Source organism: Molothrus ater, chromosome 1 (assembly GCF_012460135.2).
Source record: "Molothrus ater isolate BHLD 08-10-18 breed brown headed cowbird chromosome 1, BPBGC_Mater_1.1, whole genome shotgun sequence".
NCBI classification, from domain to species: Eukaryota; Metazoa; Chordata; class Aves; order Passeriformes; family Icteridae; genus Molothrus; species Molothrus ater.
This window is the reverse complement of record NC_050478.2, coordinates 94,637,752-94,662,175: the sequence shown is the minus strand read 5'-3', so window position 1 is coordinate 94,662,175 and position 24,424 is coordinate 94,637,752. Positions and strand designations below refer to the sequence as shown.

Genomic DNA, 24,424 nt, shown 5'->3' with positions numbered 1-24,424 from the left:
TGTGGCCTGGACAACCTTACCATTGCTGGAAGAGGTGCAGACCTGGTGTCCCCTTGATACTTTGCTGGTGAGCAGAGGTTTAGAGATGTCAGAATTGGTAATTTTTCATAACCTAACCATGGCATGGTTGAGTAAATACTGCAAGGAGTTTTCCAATATGTGATCTCACAGGAAGGCTTTTCTTTGCAGCTCCTTTGGAGCAGATCAAAACTCTTTGCTTTCTAAAATAAACTGTTCCTAGTGTCTTTTGTCAAGCTGGCAGAAGAATAAGATCAACCTCAGTCCACATTTTCTTCTAACTTTCCCAAACAGACATTAAATAAAATGGTCTTTACTAAACATTAGGTAGGATTTTTCTTTTGATGACTCTATACTCCCAAAAGAGAGCTCAAATCCAGGAAACATGAGGAAAGATTCAGCCACTTGAAGGGTGCAGATTTCATTGTTATTGTTTGCCAGTGAAAGAACAACAATGCATAAGAAAACATGTATACTAAATAACGCTAATTGCATTATAAAGAGCACCAGGCATCCTATAAAAACTTGTGCCTAAATGTGTCTGTAACAATTTGTCAGCAAATGATCTTCATGCAAAAGAGCCAAAGCAATTAGCTGGGGGCTGGCTAAGCTCTGCACTCCTTTCACATGCTGTGTAGTAAAACAGACCACCACCAAAAAAAAAAAATAAAATCCTGTATATCTCAAAATGCTAGGTCAGTGGTTCAGCTGTTTCACTAGAGTCTTTTCTGTGTTAATTTGCCATATTTTAGAAAGCATGTTACACATTATTCATTATTTTATCCTCTCTTCTTTCACTGCCCTGCTATGGTCTGGCTACATGTGCCTAAGAGTAAATCCCCTGCAGAAGAATTTCCATTCTCTCAACAAATAAGTTTCACCTGAAAGTGGACATATTATTCTCCAGGTTAAGGCTGATTTTTATTTATTTATATTTTCAAGCTTCTTTGACCAACAGGTAAGTAAAAGCCTAACTGTGACAATGGAATAACATTGACTTACCCCACCTGTTTCAGTTTAGTTTTTGTGATTTTAAGTTAGTGCTTTCATTTAATCTAACCTTAACACCACCATCTGATTTTGAAGATATCAAGAGAAGAGTAAATGGCAGGCATATGGTATTTTCCCTCTTAAGAGGTGTTGTAATTTTATACACTAGGATAACACCTGTGGATCAAGCCACTCTGAGCTTTGGATAACTGCAGACTAGGAGTACTGTGAAGATGTGACTACAGATTTGCTTATACTTCTTTCCAAGAAAATGTATATAAGTTATAGTGGCTGCTTTGTGTTTTTATAGGCTGGAACTGTGTTATTCATGGGATGTGGAGTACAATGTTGATTTTGTGCCTTGACTCTTCAATTCTTCTGTAAATGCAGAAAGAGGAGAAAGCAACTTGGCTCCTGCTTTTCACAGATGGGAAGATATGGTCTTTGATCTTAATGCTAGAACTAGTAATCAAATGTTGGTTTCCTGGCTTTTAATGTGTGAATGAGTTGAAAGATGCTCTCGACTAGGCTAACAAGCCATGTGCAGTGGGTGAATGATGCTTTGTGTAGCTCATTCTTGACACATTTATGATATAAAACAAATATATGAAGGTCTTTTGATCCGTGAGCTAAGGCTGCCTATGGTGACAGAGACAAGGCAGGAATATTTGGAGGTTTTGTAAAGTATCCACATGCACTGTCGTCTCCCTGCCTCTACCCTCTTTTTGCTTAACTTTCTCTTTGTTATGTACAGTGCTTTCTGCTGGAATACTGTTAATAGTCACTTCATGTAAGCTTCACTATTACACCTCCCCTGAGTGGAAATAGGGGGTGAAATCTTTTTAGACCTATGGTGTCTACATTTGGGCTTGGGAAAGGACAGGGCAGCTCTTATGTCCATGCAGCTGCACAAAACCTGCTTGTTTCCTCTTTATCAATGAACAGCACCAAGTGCTCAAGGAATTCATCAGCTGTATTTTGCTTGGAATTATATGTGAAGGAGGATCCTCCTTCTTGTCATTTTATTTATCATTAACAGCCATTTTAATTTCTTCCCAGAGGCAATTATACTGATATCACCACATCTAAATCAGAAATGACACTGTAGTGGTTATATTATGTTGACTGGGCATCACCTAATTTTTAAGTGGCATTCTTGCCCCATCATTGTGATTGTATCCCTTTCTAATAAGTAATATAAGAAAATATCTACATAATGGGAAAACATACATATTAATATATTCCATGACAAACATGTTAACTTTACATATTAATCATGGTAAATAGAAGTCATGTTTTACATTTTTCCTCTTCAGTACACTGTTCTCTTGACAGCTTGCTTTCCCTCTGGTTCTGTTCTTTCCTGGGGTACATTCCACTGCCTCTGGTCACCCTGTTAGTTGCAGAAGGAGAAGGCAGGTCACATCCCCTGGTTAAAAGGAAAAAAGGGAAAACAATGTTACTGGATAACGTAATATTGCTGCTCTCCTCACTACATTCAGGTCTGCATGAAGGGACTCATATACGTGCAATAAACATATGTGTGTGATAATGAGATTGTTGGTGGAAAGTCATCTTGAAAAGACAAGGAGCAATTAAGCTTGCTTACTTATACAAGTTAGAATGACAAGATGCCACTGCTGGTCCCACTCATCCATATAATAGGATTCTCCTTCCCTGCTTAGCTGTATTGGGAGAAGCATTTCCTGTCAAACCTCTGCCATGACTCCACCATAAAGCAATCTGCCTTCCTCCCTTTCATACACCATTCATTCTCACACTTGCATCACTGTCCTGATTTCAACTGAGTGCCTGCTAGCAAGCACCTGTATTAGAATAATTTAAGAATTCAATGCAAAGCCTTCATATAACTGAGTATTTATTTGTATTGGTGTACTCTCTTGTCCAATTTTAATTGAATACTTAAAGATGTCACTGGGGAGATGTGCAGGTTGTTCACAAATGCTTAATAATGCGATGTGTGGAGTCAACAAATAATGCACCTTTCTTTTGCTATCTTGAAGATTTAGATAGGATATCTTGGATGCTATTGACAAGGAGAGAAGTGTGGAACAATAGGAACATATGATAGTGTTAGATAACAATAGCTATCCTTATGCATCTTGAATTGAATGATGAAGCTATCAATTAGAGAAATAGCCCTCTGAGTATATATCATCAACAAGATGAATACCAGTACATTGCATTTCTGGATGGAGATCTCAGTGATCTGTAATTCAGAAAGGCAGTGAATAGTATACACAGTCAAACTAATTCTATTACTTTGAAAATCAGAAATCTTTTGCCCATGTTTTTTTGGTTTTGTGGTTTAGGGTTTTTTTAGCTACAAAACTCTTTCAGACACTGGAGGTATTTGTATTTTATATGTGCCTTCTCAGTTAGTATTAAGATGCCATTCTTCTTCACAGTAAGAATATTTAGTGGACACTTTCAGGGCTTAAAAGAGTATAAGGAGCAGTTCTTTCTAGTTGCTTGTCTGGTTTCTTAAGTAATTCTTACACACAGGCATGGTGATCCATTTACATCCTGTGAACTCTGTTAGAGTCCCTCTCCATTACAAGGAGCAGACCTGGCATACACTCTATGCCATAGCCTCCATTTTCAACCTAAATTCTCTCATGTTCTCTTTGGAATATCTGATGGTTTCTATCCCTTCTGCACCTCCCAGATTTGGGTGGGTTTTTTCTTGTTTTGCTTTGGTTTGGGGTTTTTTGTTGTTGTTTTATTTAGTTTTGTTTTGTTGTTGGGGTTTGGGTTTTTTTAATAATCATTAATATTGTTTATGGCAGGAAAGCAACAGAAAGAGTCAAAGAGAATGAAGCTGCATTATAATAAGTAAGGAATTCCCAGCTTTTACAGTTTCTGGTTATCAGTTTAATTTCTTTTTCTTACATTTCAGATTGAGTAAATGTTCCATGGCCAGGGCCAAAATGCCAAAATTTATCCTTGGATCTTTACCTATGTACCAAAATGTACAGCAGAGCAGCATTAGACAGTGAAAATGGCTCTGTAAGAGAATAAAGAAAAAATATGAGATAAGACTGTAATTAACAGAGTGTTTGACTAACTATAAAATACAGTTAAGGGAATGAAAATACATTTTCATGACCATTATCTGTATTACTATTATTTTTGGTTGAGGGTTTTTTTAACATGGACTCCTTTGTGTGAAATCAGTTTTATGATCTAAATGTTTAGGTCCTCTTCATGATTGTTTGCTTGTATGCAGAAGGTCATTATATTAAAAAATGGATCCTACCAGGCATGCCAGTGATTGTTGCAGTGAAGAATTTTTAGAGCCTTAGGGGATAAAAAAAAAGTCACTGCCTTTCCCAGAAGCATCTGAAAGGGCTAATGAAGTTTGGTGTATCTCAAATGTATTGACAATATATGGCCTGATGAGGGTAAGAAAAAGCTCAGGTCTTTCAGGATAACAGCAGGTGAAAGAAATTGCTGTAGCTTTCCCCCTTCTAAACCTAATCAAATGAAACCACCTACAGGCCAATATGCTTCTTGAGTGCACTTTGCCCTGGAAATAGTGTTGTATTATCACCCAAAACATAAATAATGCAATAAAAGAAAATGGTTGATGTATTCTTAATGAGCTATTGTTAAGGCACCCTTCACTCTTATCTCTTTTCTTTTCATAGCCTGATACAAAGAGCAGCATCCAGTAGTTGAGTGTATTTTGAGTGCTGCTAGGAAAGAACAAATGAGAAAACAGGTTTAATTACACTGCTTACTGCATCTAGAGGTCCATGCAGTTTGACCGGCTGTGTTAGGACACCCTGTAATTTGGAGGAATTCTCTGTGCACTGGCACCATAAAGGTACTGCTATCAAAAGGATGGTTAATAATCTAAAGTTGGCTGTTAACATTGCTGAAGCTGGTGTCTATAATTTCAGTGAGTGACCTGAATGACTCTGCAATGAAAGACTGAAATGTCACTCTCCTCCTTTACTTTGTTTGCCTTGAGCAAAGACTGCTCCAGATTGTGTACCTCCACCGAGGTCCAAATGATGAAAGGGCAGTGTGTAAGTGTGGATTCAAGGCTCAGCTAAATCTCCCTGCTCTGGCAGAACAGTAGGGGAACATGAGGAAGAGGGCATGGGTGAAAAATAGGATGATCTCCTCTGGAGCAGCTTCCACTGTGGCTATCTTTTCCCATCTCTGAGCAAGTAAAAGTGAGCCTGGCTATAGGGACCTGGCTCTCCCTTGCTCTCTTAGCTGCCAGCCACAAGTAAATCAGACCTGATGCCTGTGGCTAAAGGCAAAGCAAATGGTTTCCATTATCCAGGTATTTATTTTGCACCTGCTGCCGTGACATCTGTGTAATAACAGTTACATGTGACAAAAGGTAGTCTGACCTGACTTCGAGTATTTCATTGCTTTTTTTCATTGTGCTGAGTGAGCAAGCAAGCAGAGGACTCATAGTCTTAATGGGAGGTAGAATTGTAGAATAATTTAGGATAGAAAAGACCTTTAAGATCATCAAGGTGCCACAGACCATCCAGCTGAGACACCTGTGGAGTGGCAAGTGCAAAGACCTTTGCTGTCAGGAATCTTAAACCCTTGTTTCTGATGTGCCTCGTTGGTACAGCTCAGATGCAGTAAAGGAGTAAAATACTATCAGTAAATTTCAGAAAGTTCAGTATTTGCATTTCATTTGGAAACCTATGACATTTTGGCATATTTTCACTGGAAGGCCAGAGCAAGGCTGATTGAAGATCAGTGTTGGCATTAAAATATACAAGGTATGGAGAGCTGGTGCGCTTCAGAGCAAAGCCAGCCTGCCAGGCACAGAACCAGGGCAACCCTGGGACAGAGAATAGGACTGTTAGGGTTGGTGGTTTTTTTAAAATACAGCATTGAACTAAGAGATTAAGTCACCCACAAGACTCTGAAACAGTATCTTGGAGTGATACAGGCTCTTAGAGCAAATGTGCTTGTCTTCAGAGCTTGGTTCATATTGCCTGATGTACAAGTGTCGGGACTGGGGGTTGTTCGACCTTTCCACTCACAGTGTGGCAGATAGGAAAGCACTGGAACAGCACCATTCTCTGTATTCTCTCTGGTACAATACAGCTGGTTCTCAAGGACCAAGAAACTTTTCCATCATTTGGATAAGCATGGTGTCAGTTGTACTCTGGCAAAATTATGATGAGAAGCGCCAAAAAAATCTAAGCCTGAGTGACCATTCCCCTCCAGGCAACTTGAAGGCACTATCAACATTTTGTTTACTGAAAATATTAAAAGGTACTGATGCCATTTATATATGACTGGTAAAGTTCTGACTATTTCTGGAAGCAAAGAAATAATTGCTTTCACCTTCCCACCTTACATTGTCTGTAATTAGTTGAAAATGTGACATAATGCCAGGAAGATGGAAGAAAATAATCTAGAAAGCAAAGACACTGGCATTAGTGCTCACTGCAGTATATTTGTGAAGCACTTCTATTGGATTTAGGACTGTATGTGATTTACATGGTGGGGAAAAAGCCTGAACTCATCTCAGGTGAAGCACAGACTTTGGCTTTCCTCCACTCACCACTATCAACATCCTTTTTTTGCCCTTGCTAGATACTACCCTCATGTGTACAGCATCTTTTATCCACAGCACACCACTCATCTTACAGGGTTCTACATCATACCATGTGTTCCAATGCTGAAATGTTTTGTATTGCTACAATTTCAAGTTTGTGGAAAAGGATGAATATTTGGCTCTTTCCTCTTTGCACCACAATGTGCATTTTGTGACTGCTGAACATCGCAACTTTTCACAAATAAGAAAGGAAGAAATGCCAAAGAAGTTGCTTCATCACATTAACAGAATGAGAGACACTGCAAATTAAATCACACAGGTGGAAAAGAACCTTGGTGGGTCGTTTTTTTTGGTTTTTTTTCTTGTGTAGCTAGAAAAGATCTCACATGTTGTAAAGAAAAATTGTCTGTTTCTGTGGAAAATGTAAAATGTATATATTTGCCATAAATCTACTTAAATTTTGTTGCAGAGCATATAGGCAAAACTCTGTGCTTTCTTAGGTTTACATGTATTACAAGACAATTTGACCTACCTCTCACTGAAAAGGGAGAGAAAAGCCTGAAACACTTCCAGCAGCCTCCCTCTCTATTATTTGCACCTTTTATTTTTTGTTGGGAGTAGGGAGGGAAGCAGAGAGAAAGAGGGAGAAGGGATGGAATACGGAGCTATCAAGTAAGTCAAGATTGTGGCTTACAGGAGTGAGGGGAAAAGCTGTGTTTTTTGAACTAGAATGGACAATAATCTGTCCTTCACAGTCCAATTCATTTAGAGCATACCTGGGAACTGCAGGGTTGTCTTTTTAGCAGTTTCTCCAGAGCAAGGTTTGCTTTGCCACTGCCCACCATCTGAGACCTCAGAGCTTGCAAAGCTGCTGCCATTGCCACCATAGCTCTTACAGCAACACTGAATGCAAACACTGAATTTCTGCATTGACTGAACTGAATTTCCCAAGACTTTGGGAGTTATCTGGAGGCCCTGGGAAATTTCACTACAATGTGAGGTTAGGCAGGTCTGTGCATTAAAACTGTTTTTTTCCAGCAGCATGAACACAAACACACAGAAACAAGAGCCAGGTTCTCCTCAGAGACTGTTTTTACACTGTTTCAAGAGTGTTATTCTTGTTCCTCATTTACATTCCCAGGAGAGGAAACCGACTCAATATCTCTCTTATTTGTAGGCACTTGTGATAGCAGATTGAGGTTTCCTAGCTCAGTAAGAAGTCAAATGATCCAGTAACTGACTCTGCATCTTTATTACTGAGGATACAGGAAAAAGAATGTATTTTATCCACTTTCATCTGGCTACTCTTGCCACACCCTATGCAGGGAGGAAAGGTATCTTATGTTGCTTGTATGCAGGGGTTATTTTGGAAGTAACACAACCCAAGGAGAACCCCTCATTAGGGCTTCAATGAGGGATTACACACTGGTGTCAAGGGGCAAATAAACTAGGCATTTTCAGCATTATTCTTGTTTAATTTATGAAATGGCCTTCAAAACTCTGGATGCAAATAAAACTTTCCAATAGGCTGCCAGGAACAGTCATGCCAATAATGCCATGCCAACGTGAATGAAGTTGGAGTGTTTTTCTTTGCAGCAATCAGACATGCCACACAATGCATTTCTGTGGAGCTGTATTTCTTGGGTGGCTGAAATCACTTGGCTGGCAGCCTCGTGCCTCCTAGCTCACCTGAGGCATGCTGTAATCAGCCAGAACCGTGCTGCATGTCATGTCTTACTGCTTCTAGAAAATATACAAATTTCCTTTCCTTCTATCCCTTTGTGAATGAGTCCCTTAGGGGTATGGTTTTAAGACAGCGCACAAGAAGCCTTTGCACAGATCCTCGTAACGCTTAATGAGATTTGTGTGCCTGCCTACTTTCTCTGAAAATGAACCCTAGAACAGCAGAAGTGACTTGGTCTGGCACTTGCTTGGTCCTTTTGACCTCCCTCTTGTGACAGAAGATAAAGACTTCCCCCTCCTTCTCTTACAGAAAGCCTGGAGGGTAGGTTTTTATGATGTGCTGTCTGGTCTTGCAGTAAACAGAGACATTTCTTGAGGTTTTTAGAGTCATCAGCTCCAGTTCTGAAGAAAGATACAGTTGTTCAGCACTTCATGGGATAAACTTGTCTTAAGAGTACAGGTGCAATGAGTCTGCATGTCCTATGACAGAAGGCCCGAATGCAGAGTTTTTGCTTAAAAATGACATAAGAAAACACTGTAAGTCCCAGAGAGGTAACTGCTTATGACAAGTAGAAAAGTCTCACCTGCAGAATAGGTGCCAAAAGCTCATGCTCTTTCCAAGCCTTTTTTGTTATTATTGGACCCTGCAGTATTCAGTGAAGTGGCTCAGTGAAAATTCCCCTACAAAGACTCATGCAAGCTTCTTGTGCACAGTCCATTTTTAATATTTTTTTTAAGACCTACAAAAAAAGAGAGAAAGAACATGCTATAAACCACCACCAAAACCTCTGGGCTGTTATGGATTGTGGGAAGGTTTCTTGCAGTCTGCCAGGATCCATGCTGAGTGCCTGGGGAGCTGAAAACTGCTCTTGTCCTGTGATAAGGGCTCTACATGAAGCAGGCTCTGCTGGAGGCACAACTTGTGTTGAACCAGCACTGCCAAAATGCCCCTTATATGCAGCATCAACTGAAGTGACATCAAAAATTCTCCTGCCCTATAACCTAAGTAAAGAATGTGAGTTTAATGGGGAAATATACATTGATACTGTGTGCCTAGGCCATGTACACAGAACCGTGTTGTCTCTCACTGAGAACCAGCAGGCTGTACCTCACAGTTTCTCGGGTTTTGCCTTGGGCCTGGTCTAGATGTACTTCTGCACTAGTAAAACACAGCAAGTGCAGTACGTGTTTACCCCCTTTGACGTTACCATTTCATCTGGTCTAATAAGATCCAGCTTTTATTTATGTGTGTAGCTGCGCCTGTGAGAGGCAGGAAGAACACACCAGCTGGGGAGGAAAAGGGAAAAAGAAAAAAAATATTCCCGGGTACCTACCCAAGGAGTTAATGCATTGGGGCATATGTGAAGGAGTTAAAACACTATGCAGGTACAGATCCTGTGGCAATTACAAATGTTATTGAAATAAAAACCAGAAACAGGAAGCCAAAAAACAGGTCCCTAAGGCAGGCATCTGTCTTAAATGATATCATTTGTCAAGTTTCCAGCATTTTGTGGTTGTGAACACAAAAAGAAGTTCTGTGTTACACTAAGGACATTACATACTCATTAGTCGGAATGTTCCTGAAGTACATAATACAGGATTTTCATTTAATAAGAAGCAGCTACTTGCAACTGCATTGCACATAAAATAAATTCTGGGCACGCTAATTGCCATTCAAGGATCTTCTACCTAATTTTTGACAGGTTTTTCTTCCCCCCCCCCCCCTTAGACTACACTGCAAAAATTGTAAGCAGATTCTATTACTAAAGTTTTAAAATCTTTGAAGAATATTTTCTTATTTCTTCAGTAATGAATTATGAAGGTTTTAATGCAGATATTAAAGAACAAAAGAAAAAAAACCCAAGTTATCTACAGGAATATTGTAGCAAGAAGTGGTGTAGTAAGAAGGCAAAATACATACATATACATATACATGTACAGATATATATATATATACACATATACATGCGTGTCTCTTGGTAAAATAACTCTCCAAGTCATCCCCCCGTCTCGAAGAACAAACCTAGCTTTAATTAATTGGTTTAGTTCCTCTATCTGAACACTATTAGTGCATTAGTTTTAACTAATATATAAGCTTCCCCCTCACTGCCCTGCCAATGACCTTAAGCTTCACATGGTAGGAAAGCCACTTGCAGTAGAATAGAAAAGTAATTTATCCACCATGATTGTTCAGCCCTGGCCCCTCTGTAAAACAGCAACTGACAATTGTGCTGTGTTATGGATGGTACGTTTGTGGTGTGTACAATAGTGTGCAGAGCATCAAACTCACTTCCCTGAACACTGCAGGCAGGATTTGAAAAGTGATCGTAGAGAGAAGCGACCACTTGCTGAGCGATGTCCCTCCATTTCCAAATTTTTTTTTTTTCCAAGTAACTCCCCCCTTTTTTTTCTGAAAAGAAAGATCAGTGTTTTCTTTTCTCAGCTTAAGAGAACTATGTAGTTTTCCATTCATAAATGTATGTCATAATAATAACAATGAAAAAAGAGGTTACATTGCTTTTATTTTACCTGGGATTTCCCTGCTTCTTTCCACATTTCAGCATTTAGCATATTCCCTCAAAACATAATAAATTTCTATTCTGTAGCTTAAGGGATCCATCAGTTAAAATGTTAGTCTTTCATCTTTATTACCCTCCCATTAAAATGAAAGAAACCGGGACACACTTCAGTTTAGAAGAAGCAATTTAGTTGGTAATGTCCTTACTACTCAAGTCTTTACAAAGAGAGAAAGTGCATTATTGCTTATATTTCACACATCTATCTGCATAAGAAGCAACTAAAGCTTTCAGACACATATGATATTAAATTTAATAATATTCTTTGATTAGATTATTTTATTACAACATTTTTCCATTACTAGTCATTTCCCGTACACATTTACATTCATAAAACCTGGAGGTTTTTCTTTGTTTGTATGTGTTTATATGTATTCATAAAGCAAGGAAAAGATTTTCTGGTTTGCTATAGCTGTTAGATTCGAAAAGAACAGATTAATAACTAGCCACCACGTAGGACTAGGTTTTCTTGTACACTGCACCAGTAACCCTTTGCTATAATGAGGACACAAAGAGGCTCACATCAGGCTGCTCCTCTTCTTCATAACTCAAAAGCGTCACAGTGGCAATAGCCTCTAGTGCTATTTGTCTTTAGTGCAGTTGTGACACTTCGGCATGATCCATAATTTGGCAGCTATTTACCGTGACATTTCCCTTCAGTGCAGCCATAACATTCAGTGAAGCCATTATTTGGTTCCATTTACCATATAAATTGTATTGTCGTGCATGCATGCTAGCAGCTACATTAGGTACCTGAAAATGAGTAAATCTTGTAAAATAGATACTAACAGCTATTCAGCAGAGAAATTTCTTTACTCCTCAGACAGAAGTAGGAATATATATAATATCTGCAAACACTACTGCAAACTTTTCCTTGAGAGATTGCAATTATCTGTATTTACATGACACAGCAGTTATTCATATCCACTTACTAAATATACACTTTATGTGCATATACATTGCACACATTTGCGCGCATACAAACATACAGCAAACTACTGCTTGGTAGAAACCCAACTTGATTCAAAAAGGTATTAGGAGAATCCAGCATAGCAATTAAGTAGGAAGCATATCTGTAAAATGTGCTGAGGGTTGCAAGCCAGGAGAGAGCGAGTGAGTACGTGTGTGTCCGTGTGCGCGTGCGTATGCACACATGTGACAGACTCAGGAAAAAAGCCAGCTCTTCATCTAGTTCTTTGTTGTTTTTCCATGGAAGCATATGTGTGTAGGGAAGGGAAATTCGGTTATTAGCCTCAGCAAACAATGCCAGATTCCTCTGTAGCAAATTCATTTAGAAAGGTAAAATTAGGATGTAGTGCTAGCAACCACATCTCAATGAGCTGCTATTATTAATAGTATTATTATTTAAATCCCTGCTCTCTACATATAGTATACTTAGTACTTCCAAGGCAAATGTATTATTATTTTTAATCATTTAAGTCCCCACTGTGCACACAGCTTTTAATACACCTTTTTTGCAAGCATATTAAGTGTATTGTTATTAATCCCTTGCTGTGACTCTACAGTATTTCTTTTCCTTGTATGTTCAATGTCCTATCATCATTTAAACCTCTCAGTGTGTGCATGCCATATACATTTTCCGAGGCATCTAATATTTAAACATTATTTAAATCCATCATAGCTTACTTATTCAAAGGCAGCGCTGCTCCCACAACTTTAAGTTTGCAGAATGTACTTTTAAATAAAGAGAAGTTGGGTTTTTCCCCCTGCTGCAAGACAAAATTTATTACGAAACTCATTAAAAAGGCCTTATCTGCATGTTTAGGAAATACTTTTCACCCTCTCTGCATTGATAATGCTCTCTTTCAGCAATGTGAAGCATAGAAGTTGTATCTTTAAAAACAAAAATTACTTCTTCATTCCATATTCATTCATGGAAGAGTTATCATGTTGACCCTGAGCTACCCCTTCAGCTTAACATAAACAATTGATGAAAAAGACAAGCTCAATGACCATAGCCAAACATAAACACCAAAAGGGCTACGAAATTTGTACATTGGCTATCCAAGTTATGCATACAACAAATGTAATCCTTTTATTAAGGCTGTGATCAGTATGAAAGTGCTAAGTAACAATCTGAAGCCAAAATTAAAACGAACAACATGTCATATCTGAATATATATGTGTGAACCCTCCAAAGGTCCCTCTCTTCTCCTGTTTTGATCAGTGAATAAGCCTGGGGCAGTTGAATTATGCAATGTTATATATGAAGTAACATATTAATAAGAAAGTAGAATGTATGTCCAAACAGAATCCAGTTACAGGAGGAATTTTCTATGACAAAAACATACGGAATTCAGTGCCTCAGAAACAGCAAATCTATTGAACTGACAGTGATCAACACATCTGAAAGTTGGGCCACTTGGATGGTTTTGGCATTCGATGGCAGGAATTTGATTTGAAAAAATTGTTACTCATGCAACTCTTCTGTACATATCACAGATGCAACCAATTGTTTTTTTGAGTTTTTTTTTGCCACAGTACATCCCAAACAACCTTGTTTTTTTAAGATGCATTTAATGACCAAGGACTTCACTTTATCCCTGAACAAGGAAAGACATCACATATGCCTAGCAATAAAATGCTGAGAACTTTGAATGCTCTGGTACTTGAATGTTGGCTTCCTTCTAGCATTCAGCTGGAAGGCCAAGATACCTTTCTAATTATGCAAAACTCAAACACAGCACAATATTTTTATTATCAGAGATGAAAGAGGAAATATGTTTCTAACAGCAGATCTTACTTAAAACAAAAATCATGGTGGCTCGATGCTCACCTTTAGTAAGAGAGAAAAATGGTCACAAAGACTCAATCCATTCCACCTTTACCCAAAACTACCTATGTGAGACTAAACCTAGTAGTGAAGCATGGCCCAAGAAAGGGACAGTTCTCCATTTTACACAATTCTTTATGATGCTAATGATATATGTACTAAAAATTTACATTAAGAATGCACTAAATCAAAATTAAAATATTTTTCTGTCTGCACTACTAAATAAAATCTATGTTTTCCTGTGTTACAATCAAAAATGTTGTGTACAGTCAGTCCTGAATAATGTCCTAAAATTAAGTTTACTCTGGATTTTTTCCTCCAAGTCCTAGCCATTATCAGTCTATCATTATGTTTATTATGAGGCACATGATCTTAGGAAATTTCCATCTCTTCAACTGCATACAAATGAATGTAATTTCAAAAGATGTGGCAAAATTGGCCTTTATGATCTTAAAAGTTTGCTATGGAAAAAAAGATGTAGAGCAAGCAGTTTCAAGTATTTTATTGTTCTGGAAAATATTATGCTTCTAGCTGGAATTCCCACTGTATGTACCATTAATAATATTCACTAGGTGAGGAAGAATTTTTGAAACTTTACAAAAGCCTTTCACTGAGCCCAGTAGAAAATCTATGGCTGAGCATCAGTACGTGTACCAGGTATTGTGACTATAGATTTAAAATGGTCCTGCTGCTTGCAAGAGGGCTTCTGCAGAAGCACTATTTGGTAAAAGTAGAAGTAGAGGCCTGATTATAGGAAGTCCCTTCAAGAATGATCAGTCAAATAACTCTGAAAAACAGAATATCTGAAAAAGAGCTAGTCAGCAAGAAACATATAATTATGAATAAATGCCACAAATATTTAAATAGCTTTAAAAACTTTATTTAATCTTCAAAAAATATACAGGGCATAAACACACATGAACATGGCTCAAAATCCCATTCCAATAATCTTTAAATGCTGACTAAAGGGGAGACTGGACAATAAACAGTAACAGTGGAAAATGAAAAGGCAACAAAATGAGACTATATTGCAACTTGTAGTTAAAGATTTAAAAGAAAATTGTGCAGTTGTTTATAGTTATGAAAGACAGGATTAAAAAAAAAAGTCAAGTTGCTTAATATTACTGACATGTCAGAATTGGAGGATAAATTTCCCTGTGTAACCAGTCAAGGAATATTACTATGATCCATGATGCAACTGAATTATGATTATCATGTTTGTGACAGAAAATCAAGAGCATTTTTTCCCAGAAACTTCAAAAGATTAATAGAGCAACCCAAAGATACAACTCTTTACTTATTCTTGTTCAAACAATTTTATTTTTAAATCAGGGAATCAAAATTGCTGAAAGATTTTTTTTTCTGAGCTGAACTACAGATGAAGTCTTATCAAATCAGGCTGACAGACTAAATCTGCCTCTGCATCAAGACTTATTCTGTCAAGAACAATGTTCTTGTCTCATGCTAACCTAAGTGACAATATCAAACACAGGCCCATTATGTCCCTGCTACAGCCACTGATTTAAACACTTTTAAGAAAATAAAAACAAACGAAAAAAACCCAACAAACCCATCCCTTTTTATTAACACTTTAATGCTGTTTTTTAATATAATATCCATTACTAAGCTTAAAAAAAGAAATTGTTTCTAGTAAATCTGAGGCATAAAGTGCCCATTTTCTCTCTTCTGATTTATATCATTGTTCTGTTTTTACAGCTTACTGTTGACAGAGTGAGGTAATTCAACTACAATTTTTCCAATGTTTTTTCCCATGTACATGTAATCTACAGCACGGAATACAGATTCCAAGCCAGTGAACTTGCCCTCAGGAGACATGTCTCCAAAGTCCACCTCACAAACCAGGTCTCCTCTTTCATACATCTTGAGCAAATGCTGCAGAGCCATTTTGTAGTCAGAAAGGTAATGGTTCAAGAAGAAACCCCGGACGCTAGCAGACTTCTTCAATAGTTTTGCTGGCAATAACTCTGCTTTAACGGGCTGGAGGCCAGTGGGGTTTTGGTAGCCAGCGATAAACCCAATAACTATCAGGCGCCCTTTGATAGCCAAGGCATTGAGAGCCAAGTCAAACATCTTTCCTCCAACAGATTCATACACCACATCCACACCTTCAGGGTAGTCCTTCCTAAGTACAGATTCAACATTTTCAGTTTTATAGTTGATGGTACGGTCACAGCCAATGGATTTCAGAAAGCCACCCTTTTCATCACTGGAGCAGGTTCCAATTACATGGCATTTTGCCTTCTTTGCAAGCTGCACAGCGAACTGGCCTGTTCCTCCAGCTGCTGCTGTCACCAGAACCTTCTCGCCTTCAGACAGGTCTCCCAGCTCTTTCAAACTGAGGTATGCAGTTGCGCCACTTACCATTAAAGTGAGGAACTCGGGTTTCACTGAGGGTAAAGGGACTGCTTGTCTGGCTGGCACAACTGTGTATTCAGCAAAGGAACCTGCTTTCACGTAGGCCACAGCCTGACCCACCGAGTAATCTGCACTAGCACTGAGTCCTAACGCTACCACTTCACCGACACCTTCAAAGCCTATATCAAAGGGGGGTTTAACTGAGGCGTCATATCGACCAGCTGAGTAGTTTATATCAGATGCATTGATGCCGACAAATCTAGAAGAAAACAAAAATGTTTTAACCAGATTTACTCCTTACCAAGTTTTCATCGTATGAGAAACCTTATATTCAAATTGGTGGGATAAGTACAAGATTTGTTCTAATTATCTGTATATTTGAATAATGAGCAGACTCCAAAGATTACTTTCATCAGACTTCCATAGTTCCCATTCTGTTATTCTAGAATTACAGACAAATTTTTTAAACAAAAAGAAACAACAAGAAGCTGTAAAAAGTAAAACCCAACCCCAAAACAAAACAAAAACCCTTATATTTTCCTTAGGTCCACTTGACCAAGCTAAAGAAGCTGAAAATAAATCTGTAAAAGATTAAAGCGTGAAAATTAACTGACCACTTCATACAAGATTTGGAAACATAGAGGAATAAAACATGCAGAGCAGTAAATATGTGGATTCTGGCAACAAATTTATATTTTTGAATATAATAATACTGTTAATGACTAATGATCATATTAACTATCGATGTCATTTGCAAGGTCATGTTACTGTAGGCAAGTACTTTTTAATTGATGGAGTCACTGCAGCAAATTTGCCTTTTGATGTAGCTAATGTCAATGTTAAAATATTTTTCTTTATATAAATTACTTGCAACACATCAAAACAACCTTGCACAGAAGGAGTAAAATTGTAAAACTGAATATCAAGTCCTACTGACCTCTAACAGGTGAAAATGGATGGCTTTTTGGCTTTTTTTTTTTTTAGAGAAAGATAGAGATATTCTCACAACTCGATTAAGCGCTCGGAGATAATGCCTAAGACAATATTATGATCTAGCTCAAATACAAAAATCTTTTTTTAAAGTAACTATGTACACAGGCAAGAGAAGAGAGACTGGGGAAGGCTGTTCTGCTAACTGGAAAATGTAAAAAAGAAACACATGAAACAGCAAATGCCAGGACTGTTACTATGTGTGGATGTGACAACCTAAAAGGTGTATTTGACACCATGCAAAAGCTGCAGAAGTAGGCAAACAGTGCACTTTTCATTGTTGAAGTTAGCAACAAGCTCAGCTTGTATATGTGTGTAGTTTTAAATTGCTTGCACACAGAGCGGGGAGAACTAAAACCGCTTTGCTCCTTTTGATATTCTTCATTCTTTACAGCATGGGGAGTTTCAAACTTTCACCAACGTTATGTATAAAAAGACTCGTAAGCGTAAACATATCCATGCATTAAATAGGTAAAAGTGACTGTAGCTCTCGGTAATCCTGCCTTTAACTCGCCACTCTGCCGCAACAAAAAAAGCCTACGTCTTGTCCGCAGATACAAAAAATCTTCTATTATCCGGCTCTGCGGTGACTCCCGTAGAGGAGTGCTAAAAGATGTATAAAAATTGGTAACGGAGTTGCAGCTACCGAGGCAGACCGTGTCCCTCGGGCGCCAGGCGAGACCAGCCTCCTCCCGCTCTTACACCCCAACTTCTGGGAGGGGAGCCGAGGGTGGGAGCCCGGTGGGGAGCTGCGCTCGCCCCCTCACCGGCCTCACGGCTTCGCCTAGCCGGGGCTCTCGGTAGCTGCCAGGCCAGCCCGGGGCGCCCGCTGTGCCCCAAGCCGCAAGGGAGCTCCCGGCTCCCCGCTGGGCTCAGCTCCCTCCTCCCGCTCCCGGCGCGCGTCTGCCCGGGCAGGACGCGGAGCAGCCGCGCCCGCGGCTGGGGCAGCGCACCCCGACACGGGCAGGCAGCGCAGCGACAGCAGAACAAGCCCCCCAGTTTTTAAGACCTTCCCCTTCTCGGCGCTGCGCGCTGGCGGCCGGAGCACAAAGGCAGGTAGCACAACCAAACACTCCGAGGACAAAAACTTTGCGTGCGGAGAAGGGGCAAGTCGTGCGGGGGGCCAGACGCCTACCGAGCAGGGCTCCCGCACACGCACCGCTGCTTTTGTTCCGCAGCCGGAGAGGATGCGAACCCTTCCCCGCCCGGGCCGCAGCGCAACTTGTGCGTGCGGCTGCGGGGGCCGCAACTCGGCGCTGCCCGGGCGCTCCCCGCCGCGCCGGGCGGGGGATGCGGGCTCTCCGCGGGGCCGGCCACCACCTGCCCCCCGCACACTCACCCGTGCACACACACACACACAAACACGCACAGACACGCGTGTTCGCACACCCGCTCCCTCCCCGTCTCTGCGGGGCGGCCGTGCCACGGGAAATGATCCTCCCTGGGCTTCTAGGTTCATCACTATTAATCAGCGCAGCCTGCTGTCTAGCCCTCCCCCCCTATTTTTTTTAAACCTCCTTTTTATTGTGTGCAAACTCAAAACTCCTGGTCGCGTTGTAAGGGCTTCTTTCCCCCCCACATCCCCCCATACACTTTTTTTTTTTTTTTTAACAAGATTGTTTAGTCTTAGATTCCTTGCACATTAAAACGATCATACACACCATCTGGATTAAAACATAGTGTCTAATTTGCCTTATCATTCCAGCTGACAGAAGTGAGGTGGTAGGATGTGCATGCAGTTTCACAGATTATTTTGCTTTTAAAAGTAGGAAAAAGTACGAATTCCAAGTTGAAGATCAGTTTACTAACTTCCGAGACTGATGAAAGTAGAGAGCACAGAAGAAACAATTACTTGGGGTGCTAGCGGGTTTTAAGACACCTTCCAGATCTTTTATGTTGTCTTCATGCACTTTCTTACTTTAAATCTGTGCTTTAATTTAGAAGTTACTAGTTGAGTTTTGCCCCTTTCATTTCAAGATGCAAACCTGAGGCAGGGTGTGAAAAAATCCTGAGATTGGCTTTTCTCGAAATAATTATGCACATTGAGTCACCCGTTTTATTTATACTCAACAGTGTTGAAACCCCTCGTACTGTTTATTATAGAAAACAGGAGGACGCTGCCGGGGGAAGTAATGCTGTTTTGTGTACCACAACAAAGAGTGAGACACCGAAAACCAGCATCACAGCCTTAAACACAGACAAAACAAAGTCATCCAAACCAGCACTACGCAAGAAAAACATTATTTAGACCAAACACCCAGCAGGAATGGCCCTCCACTTTTCCCACTGGGACCCATCCCTTTAGTCCCCTGGTTCAAAAAAAGAAACTTTCTCAGCCCCTCTTACTCCCTTTTCTAAAAACTTTGTTCCCATCTTCCAGCCCAAAAGTAAATTCTTACAGTTACTTTGGCAATGAAATGTGTCACTTCATCAATAAAATCTCAAAAATCCTCCAACAACTTTAAGAAGGACCAAACCTCCACAGCCTTGGGCCCTTCTCCTGCAATGAAATGGAAAACCCTTGCTTCCACACCCGCCCCTCTTTCCCCCCTGGAAAACAGGACAGACAGACATACAAAACTTAAATGGCTTCACTAAGGATTTATCACCTTTTTCCCTCCCCTTTCTCTACTACACAGAATCAAAGTAAAAAAAAATAGCTTAAATTAATTTCTAATTCTGAAGGATTTTTGAGTAAAAGGTGGTTTTTTTTTTTTCTGTATAAAAAGTAGAAATAAGAGTTGCTGGCATAGCTCTCTAAAGCAGAAGAAAGTTTCCCCTAACTGCATCTTATTTTAAAATATCTATCCACACACAGATTTTAATTTCCTATTCCCATAAATCCCAAACCAGATTTTATTGTGGTGAATGACGATTGTTTTGCATGAAAAGCTCAAACAATTAATACTATTCATGGGTGTGACTGGGACTAAAATGAACAAATCTGAAAATGCCCTCTTGGAACCCAAGTCTTTCATTGTTTTGTTTCTAATTGTATGCTTCTACCTATTAGAAAATGTATAGTTGTATTTGAGCTTGGTTGGTTGTTTTCTTAAAAAACTAAATAGTCAGGGACTCATCTCTTCAGGATGGGATAGTCCTTCCCCAGAGTGACAGAGAAAGGGGAAAACATTCAGAACTTGCTTCGTGCTGCAGCTTGTACACAGTGAATGTTTTGCAGTAATGTAATTCTGTGTCTTCTATGATATTCTTCAGAAAGGAACAGTAAAGACAGAAGAAATGCCACAAGTAATACAAAATGTATGAACTCTACTTCTAGACTTCATCACTCACCTCTTCCTCCCCTTCATCCCCACACAGGCATGTGTACCAGTAGAGGAACATGTGTGTGACAGGCTGATGTGTTAAAGCCCAGCAATTGCCTGCCTGAATCTGTGGACCAGCTCCTGCCTTTAGTGTGGTACGAGCCCTTTTACCATGAAGTGTGCATGTCCCACGAGCACCCAGGGAGCCCACCCAGCAAAAGAAGGGAGGAGAGGGAGATGGGAAGAGTTACATTGGAAGCTGTTAAAAAAAAGGAATAAATTTTAAAAATTTACAGGAGGGCAGGCGGGGGAGTTGGATGAGAAAGACTCCAAGTGCATGTGTGGGAGGGAGGGGAGTTGAGAAACAAGGATGTCGCTCTGCCTTGCATCACCCAAGCAGAGTACTCGCTACTTGTATCTCAAAGTCTTTCGACCTCTTCCACAGAAAGGAATTTAACTCCGGCCGGATGGCTGTTGCACGCCATTACTGTTTCAGGTCATTAGCGGATGCAGCAACACAGTGCCTTACACTTCTGAGGTTTGGAGGGAATTTGGGTCTCAGATATCCCAGTGGGAGATGTCAGCATCGAATTAAAGTGCCACAGCAGCTTTCTCGTCAGCTCCTGGAAGAACCCCTGTTCTTTCTCCTTATCACTTCTTTGCCCTGTATTTGTGTGTTACTCATGGACACATACATGTCATACATACACGCCACACATACACACACAGTCACACACTGCCTCAGCAGACCTCGCAGCATTGTTCTCAAGCCAACTTAGTGCTGCTTAATATCTTTAAGCTCCCGCGGCGAACATGGCAACCTATTTGTTACTACGATTTCCTTGCTTGACAAGAACCTGAGAGCGCTGCTCTCTCCCGTGCCAGCCACGCAGTCTGCTCCAAAGTTCCCGGAGTTTCGGCTTCCCCTCGTGAGCAGAGAAACCCCTGAACTTCAAAAGACTTAGTTTTAGCGCAAGGAACGACGGCGTCTAGGAAGGAGGCACCGAGAACAAACAGGTTTTATGGAGACAGCTGTGGGGGGAGGCACGTTTTGTCCTCGGAGTCTTCATTTCACGGCGAGCTGGTCACCGCGCCGGACGTGGGATTTACGGTGCATTATGCTAAGCAAAATGTCACCTCCTCACACTTCGCCCGACCCGGCTCCTCTCTAAAAGCCACCAACAACTGCGGGCCCGCGTCCGGCGAGGGAGGCCGAGGTCTGCCCTGCCCCCTCCGCTCGGCGCGCAGGGCTGGGGGTGGTGCCGGGGCTGCCCGGGCGGCGGGCCCGGCCGCGGCCTCCCCGGTGAGTCACGGCTGCGCGGGGGCGAAGTCGGAGAGCGCCGTGAGGGGCAGCGGGGCCGCGCCGAGGAGACAGCGGCCGGGCCGGGCCAGGCCCGCCCGCACACCGCGGTGCCGGGGCGCTGTGCGGGTGCGCCGGGGACACACTCATGGCCCGGGCACGACGTGCGTGTAACGAGCCCGGGCAGGCCCCAGGGAGGGGCCCTGCGAGCGCTTCCTCCGTCTCACTCCCTCCTTGGCACTGCCCGAACATAACACTCGCCTCTTCCCCCCCTCCCCCGCCCCCCCTTTGGCACTAGGGCCCTGGGGTGTTTTCTATTCCTTCGGGCAGGCGCACGCCGGGAGCAGCGCGCACAGACAGACAAACACACACAGCCCCGCCACAGGAGGAGGAAGTGTCACCCCCACACACGTGGATAGGGTGACAGAGCTGTAGCACCAGCCGTTCAAAACAACAATAAAATGAAATTAACAGTCGCCAGATGGCGGCTGGTACAACTTTGGAGCCGGTCTCCGAAGTGAGGAGAGAGCAGGCCACAAGGCGCCAGGAGTCGGCGGGGGCCGCGGGGCCGGGGCGCGGGGGGGCAGGCGGGGGCTCACCTGTTCCTGACCAGGAGGTCTCCGTCTCCCGGGAGTGGCACGGGCGAGTCCTGCTGCAGGGTGACCGCTTCCCTGAAGTTTTGGCTCAGCTTCGTCACCACCAGCTTCTTCATGGAGCTGGGGATGGACGAGCCCTGGAAATCCAGAAACTGACGGGAGTAGGACATGTCCAGGATGGGCCGCGACCAGCTGCCACCGAAGGACCAGGCAGGAGCTGCCGCGGCGCAGGACGGCTGCTGCCGCCACCACCACCGCGCTGCCCGGGAGCTCAGCAAAGCGCCGCTTTTCGCGCTAAAACTCATGCCCTGCCTCGGCTCTCCTCTCCCGCCCCGCTCGGCAGAGCTCCGACTCGGGATTCTCCAGGCAGCTCGCAGGACGCGCCGGCAGGAGAAACTCCCCGCTCGCAGCTATGTGTGTACGTAAACAGAGCCCCCGAGCAGCAGGTTCTCCCTCCCCTCCCAGCCGGCCCCTCCGCCGCACGGAGACGCCGCCGGAGGAGCAGCGGCAAGATGGTCCCCCTGCAGCAGCTGCTCGTCTTCTGCCACCGCGGGCACTACCGAGGGGCGAGGCCGGCCCTCTCCCGCGGCCGTCCGTCCCGCCAGCCCCTGCCTGCCTGCTCTGCCTTGCTAGCCAGGCAGGTGTGCGGCGGGCCGGAGTGTCTCCTAAAGGAGATGGTGGTGGTGGTGGCTTTTAGTTTGCACCCTGCCTCTGACTAAGGGGTTTAAAAACAGGGGAGGGGGAGAGGGGGGTAGACAGACGGACAGAGAGAAACGCCTCAGATTAGCCCCCCCACCCCGTTCTTTAGTTTACAAAAAGAGGGTCTCTCCCTACCAAAAAAAAAATAGAAAAAAAAGAAAAAAAAAGAAAAAAAAGAGGAATTTAAAAAAAATAGTAGGAAGAAAGCACGGTAAATTATCGGCCGGGAAGGGTTAGAGAAGTGGGGAGAAGTTGCAGCTAATCTCCTAATGTTGTTATTAGCCGCCGCCGAGGAGCCGCTGCCCGCGGGCGGACGCTCCGCCCCTTCCGTGCGAAACGTTTCACTTCCTCGCAAGGTGCTACGAATCAACCCCGAGACGGCGGCGGCGGCTCCGCGCCTGCCGCGGGAGGGGATTTAAACGGGCGAAGCTCTTCCCGCCGTCGCCGTCCTGCCGGGAGGGGAAGGGTAACAGGCTGCTGTCAGTTTGCTTGGGTCGCAGGGGTTTCCCCCGATCCCTGTACTGCCAGAAAATCTCGCCCTCCCTTCCCCTCCTTGCTTCTTTCTTTCTTCTTAAAAAAAAAAAAAAAAAAAAAAAAGAAGAAAAAAAAAATTAGTCATCTCTCTCTGTAGGTTACGTTTGGGTGAGGGAACCTGCGCAGGGAATCAACTGGGTCAAGGAACCGAAGTCAATGTTGTGATAGAGTCGCCAATCCCAACTTGGTACAACTGCGTGGAGAAAGGCAATATAATAGAGATGTTGCATTGATGTCGCGTGTAGTTCCCAGAATTAACTCCATCCTACCAGTATAAACAGCTCAATGCTTAATTGTGCGGTGATAAGAAGAAAGAAAATCCCCTTCTGCCCGAAAAAGAACAAAACTGCAGTTCCAAGTGCTTTCCTTTAGGAATCAGCTGGGTAGTTTTTATTTGCTTTCTTGACTAAAAAAAAAAAAAAAAAAAAAAAAGGAAGAACCCTTCTGTTCTCGCAGCTAACATTATATAAATCCCCAGACACATACTGTGCAAAATGTATTAGCAGTATGTTTCATATGCTGCAGTTCTCGCTCTGCAATCTGTTGGTATTTTAAAGTAAGGATGAACTGTAATCTCCCATAAATCATTTTTAATTCAATGCTGGGTAGACGTGTGCCACGGCGAAGTATCATCTCCTGCCTGCCTCTTTTTTTTTTCCTTTCTCTTTTTAAGTTTGCTGGAAGAAGACCTTTGCTGAAGTTAAATCAGCACATGCGTCTTGCACAGCACTTCAGCAAGTGGATTATAATAACAACCCCCTCAACGCGTGTCTCACATGAGGAATCTTTTATGCCGTGCTGTATTAAGACTTTTTTTTTGTCATATTGTTTAGCTCTGGGAAAGGGAAAAAATGAAAACAAAGCAATTAAAAAGATTGACAGGTATGGGTTTGTGTGAGACCTATTTGTAATTGTCAGGGTGACGTGGGCAAGAGGAGGAGGAGTAACAAACTGAAGCAGGAAAAGCAGCTCGATGTGTCTGTCTATCAGTTGAGACTGTCTGAGAGCCCTGGGATCCGAATGTGTGTTATATTTCAGT

General features: G+C 42.2%; 2 protein-coding genes across 4 annotated transcripts in view; one reads left to right on the top strand and one right to left on the bottom strand.

Moving 5' to 3' along the window:
• Positions 1-912: 912 nt before the first annotated feature.
• PTGR3 (prostaglandin reductase 3) lies at positions 913-22,457 on the bottom strand. 3 transcript variants are annotated; one of them, XR_004981888.2, is made up of 4 exons: positions 22,156-22,256; positions 8,839-8,994; positions 3,922-4,036; positions 913-2,437 (listed from the first exon to the last, which is right to left on the bottom strand). XR_004981888.2 is itself a non-coding variant. In XM_036401803.2 (2 exons), the coding sequence occupies exons 1-2, from the start codon at positions 22,455-22,457 to the stop codon at positions 15,335-15,337; spliced, it is 1,227 nt and encodes a 408-aa protein (XP_036257696.1). In that variant the 3' UTR covers positions 14,483-15,334. The 3 variants fall into 3 exon arrangements, 1 of the variants encoding a protein (XP_036257696.1); XR_004981887.2 differs by lacking the exon at positions 3,922-4,036; XM_036401803.2 differs by lacking the exons at positions 913-2,437; positions 3,922-4,036; positions 8,839-8,994 and adding an exon at positions 14,483-16,259 and having other exon boundaries at positions 22,156-22,457.
• Positions 22,458-22,515: 58 nt separating this feature from the next.
• Positions 22,516-24,424, top strand: part of TSHZ1 (teashirt zinc finger homeobox 1) — a 58,231-nt gene continuing 56,322 nt past the window's right edge. The window contains exons 1-2 of the mRNA XM_036378577.2: positions 22,516-22,570; positions 23,483-24,424. The exon at positions 23,483-24,424 is cut by the window's right edge and continues 1,555 nt beyond it. The gene's annotated coding sequence lies outside the window, so the exon portion shown is untranslated. The remainder of the gene's footprint in view (positions 22,571-23,482) is intronic.

Excerpts from the sequence above, each read along its gene's own strand:
- PTGR3 (XM_036401803.2), bottom strand. The coding sequence starts at position 22,457 with ATGAGTTTTAGCGCGAAAAGCGGCGCTTTGCTGAGCTCCCGGGCAGCG. Across the intron at positions 16,260-22,155 it reads GACCTCCTGGTCAGGAACAG|ATTTGTCGGCATCAATGCAT; the intron begins GTGAGCCCCCGC and ends GTTTTCTTCTAG.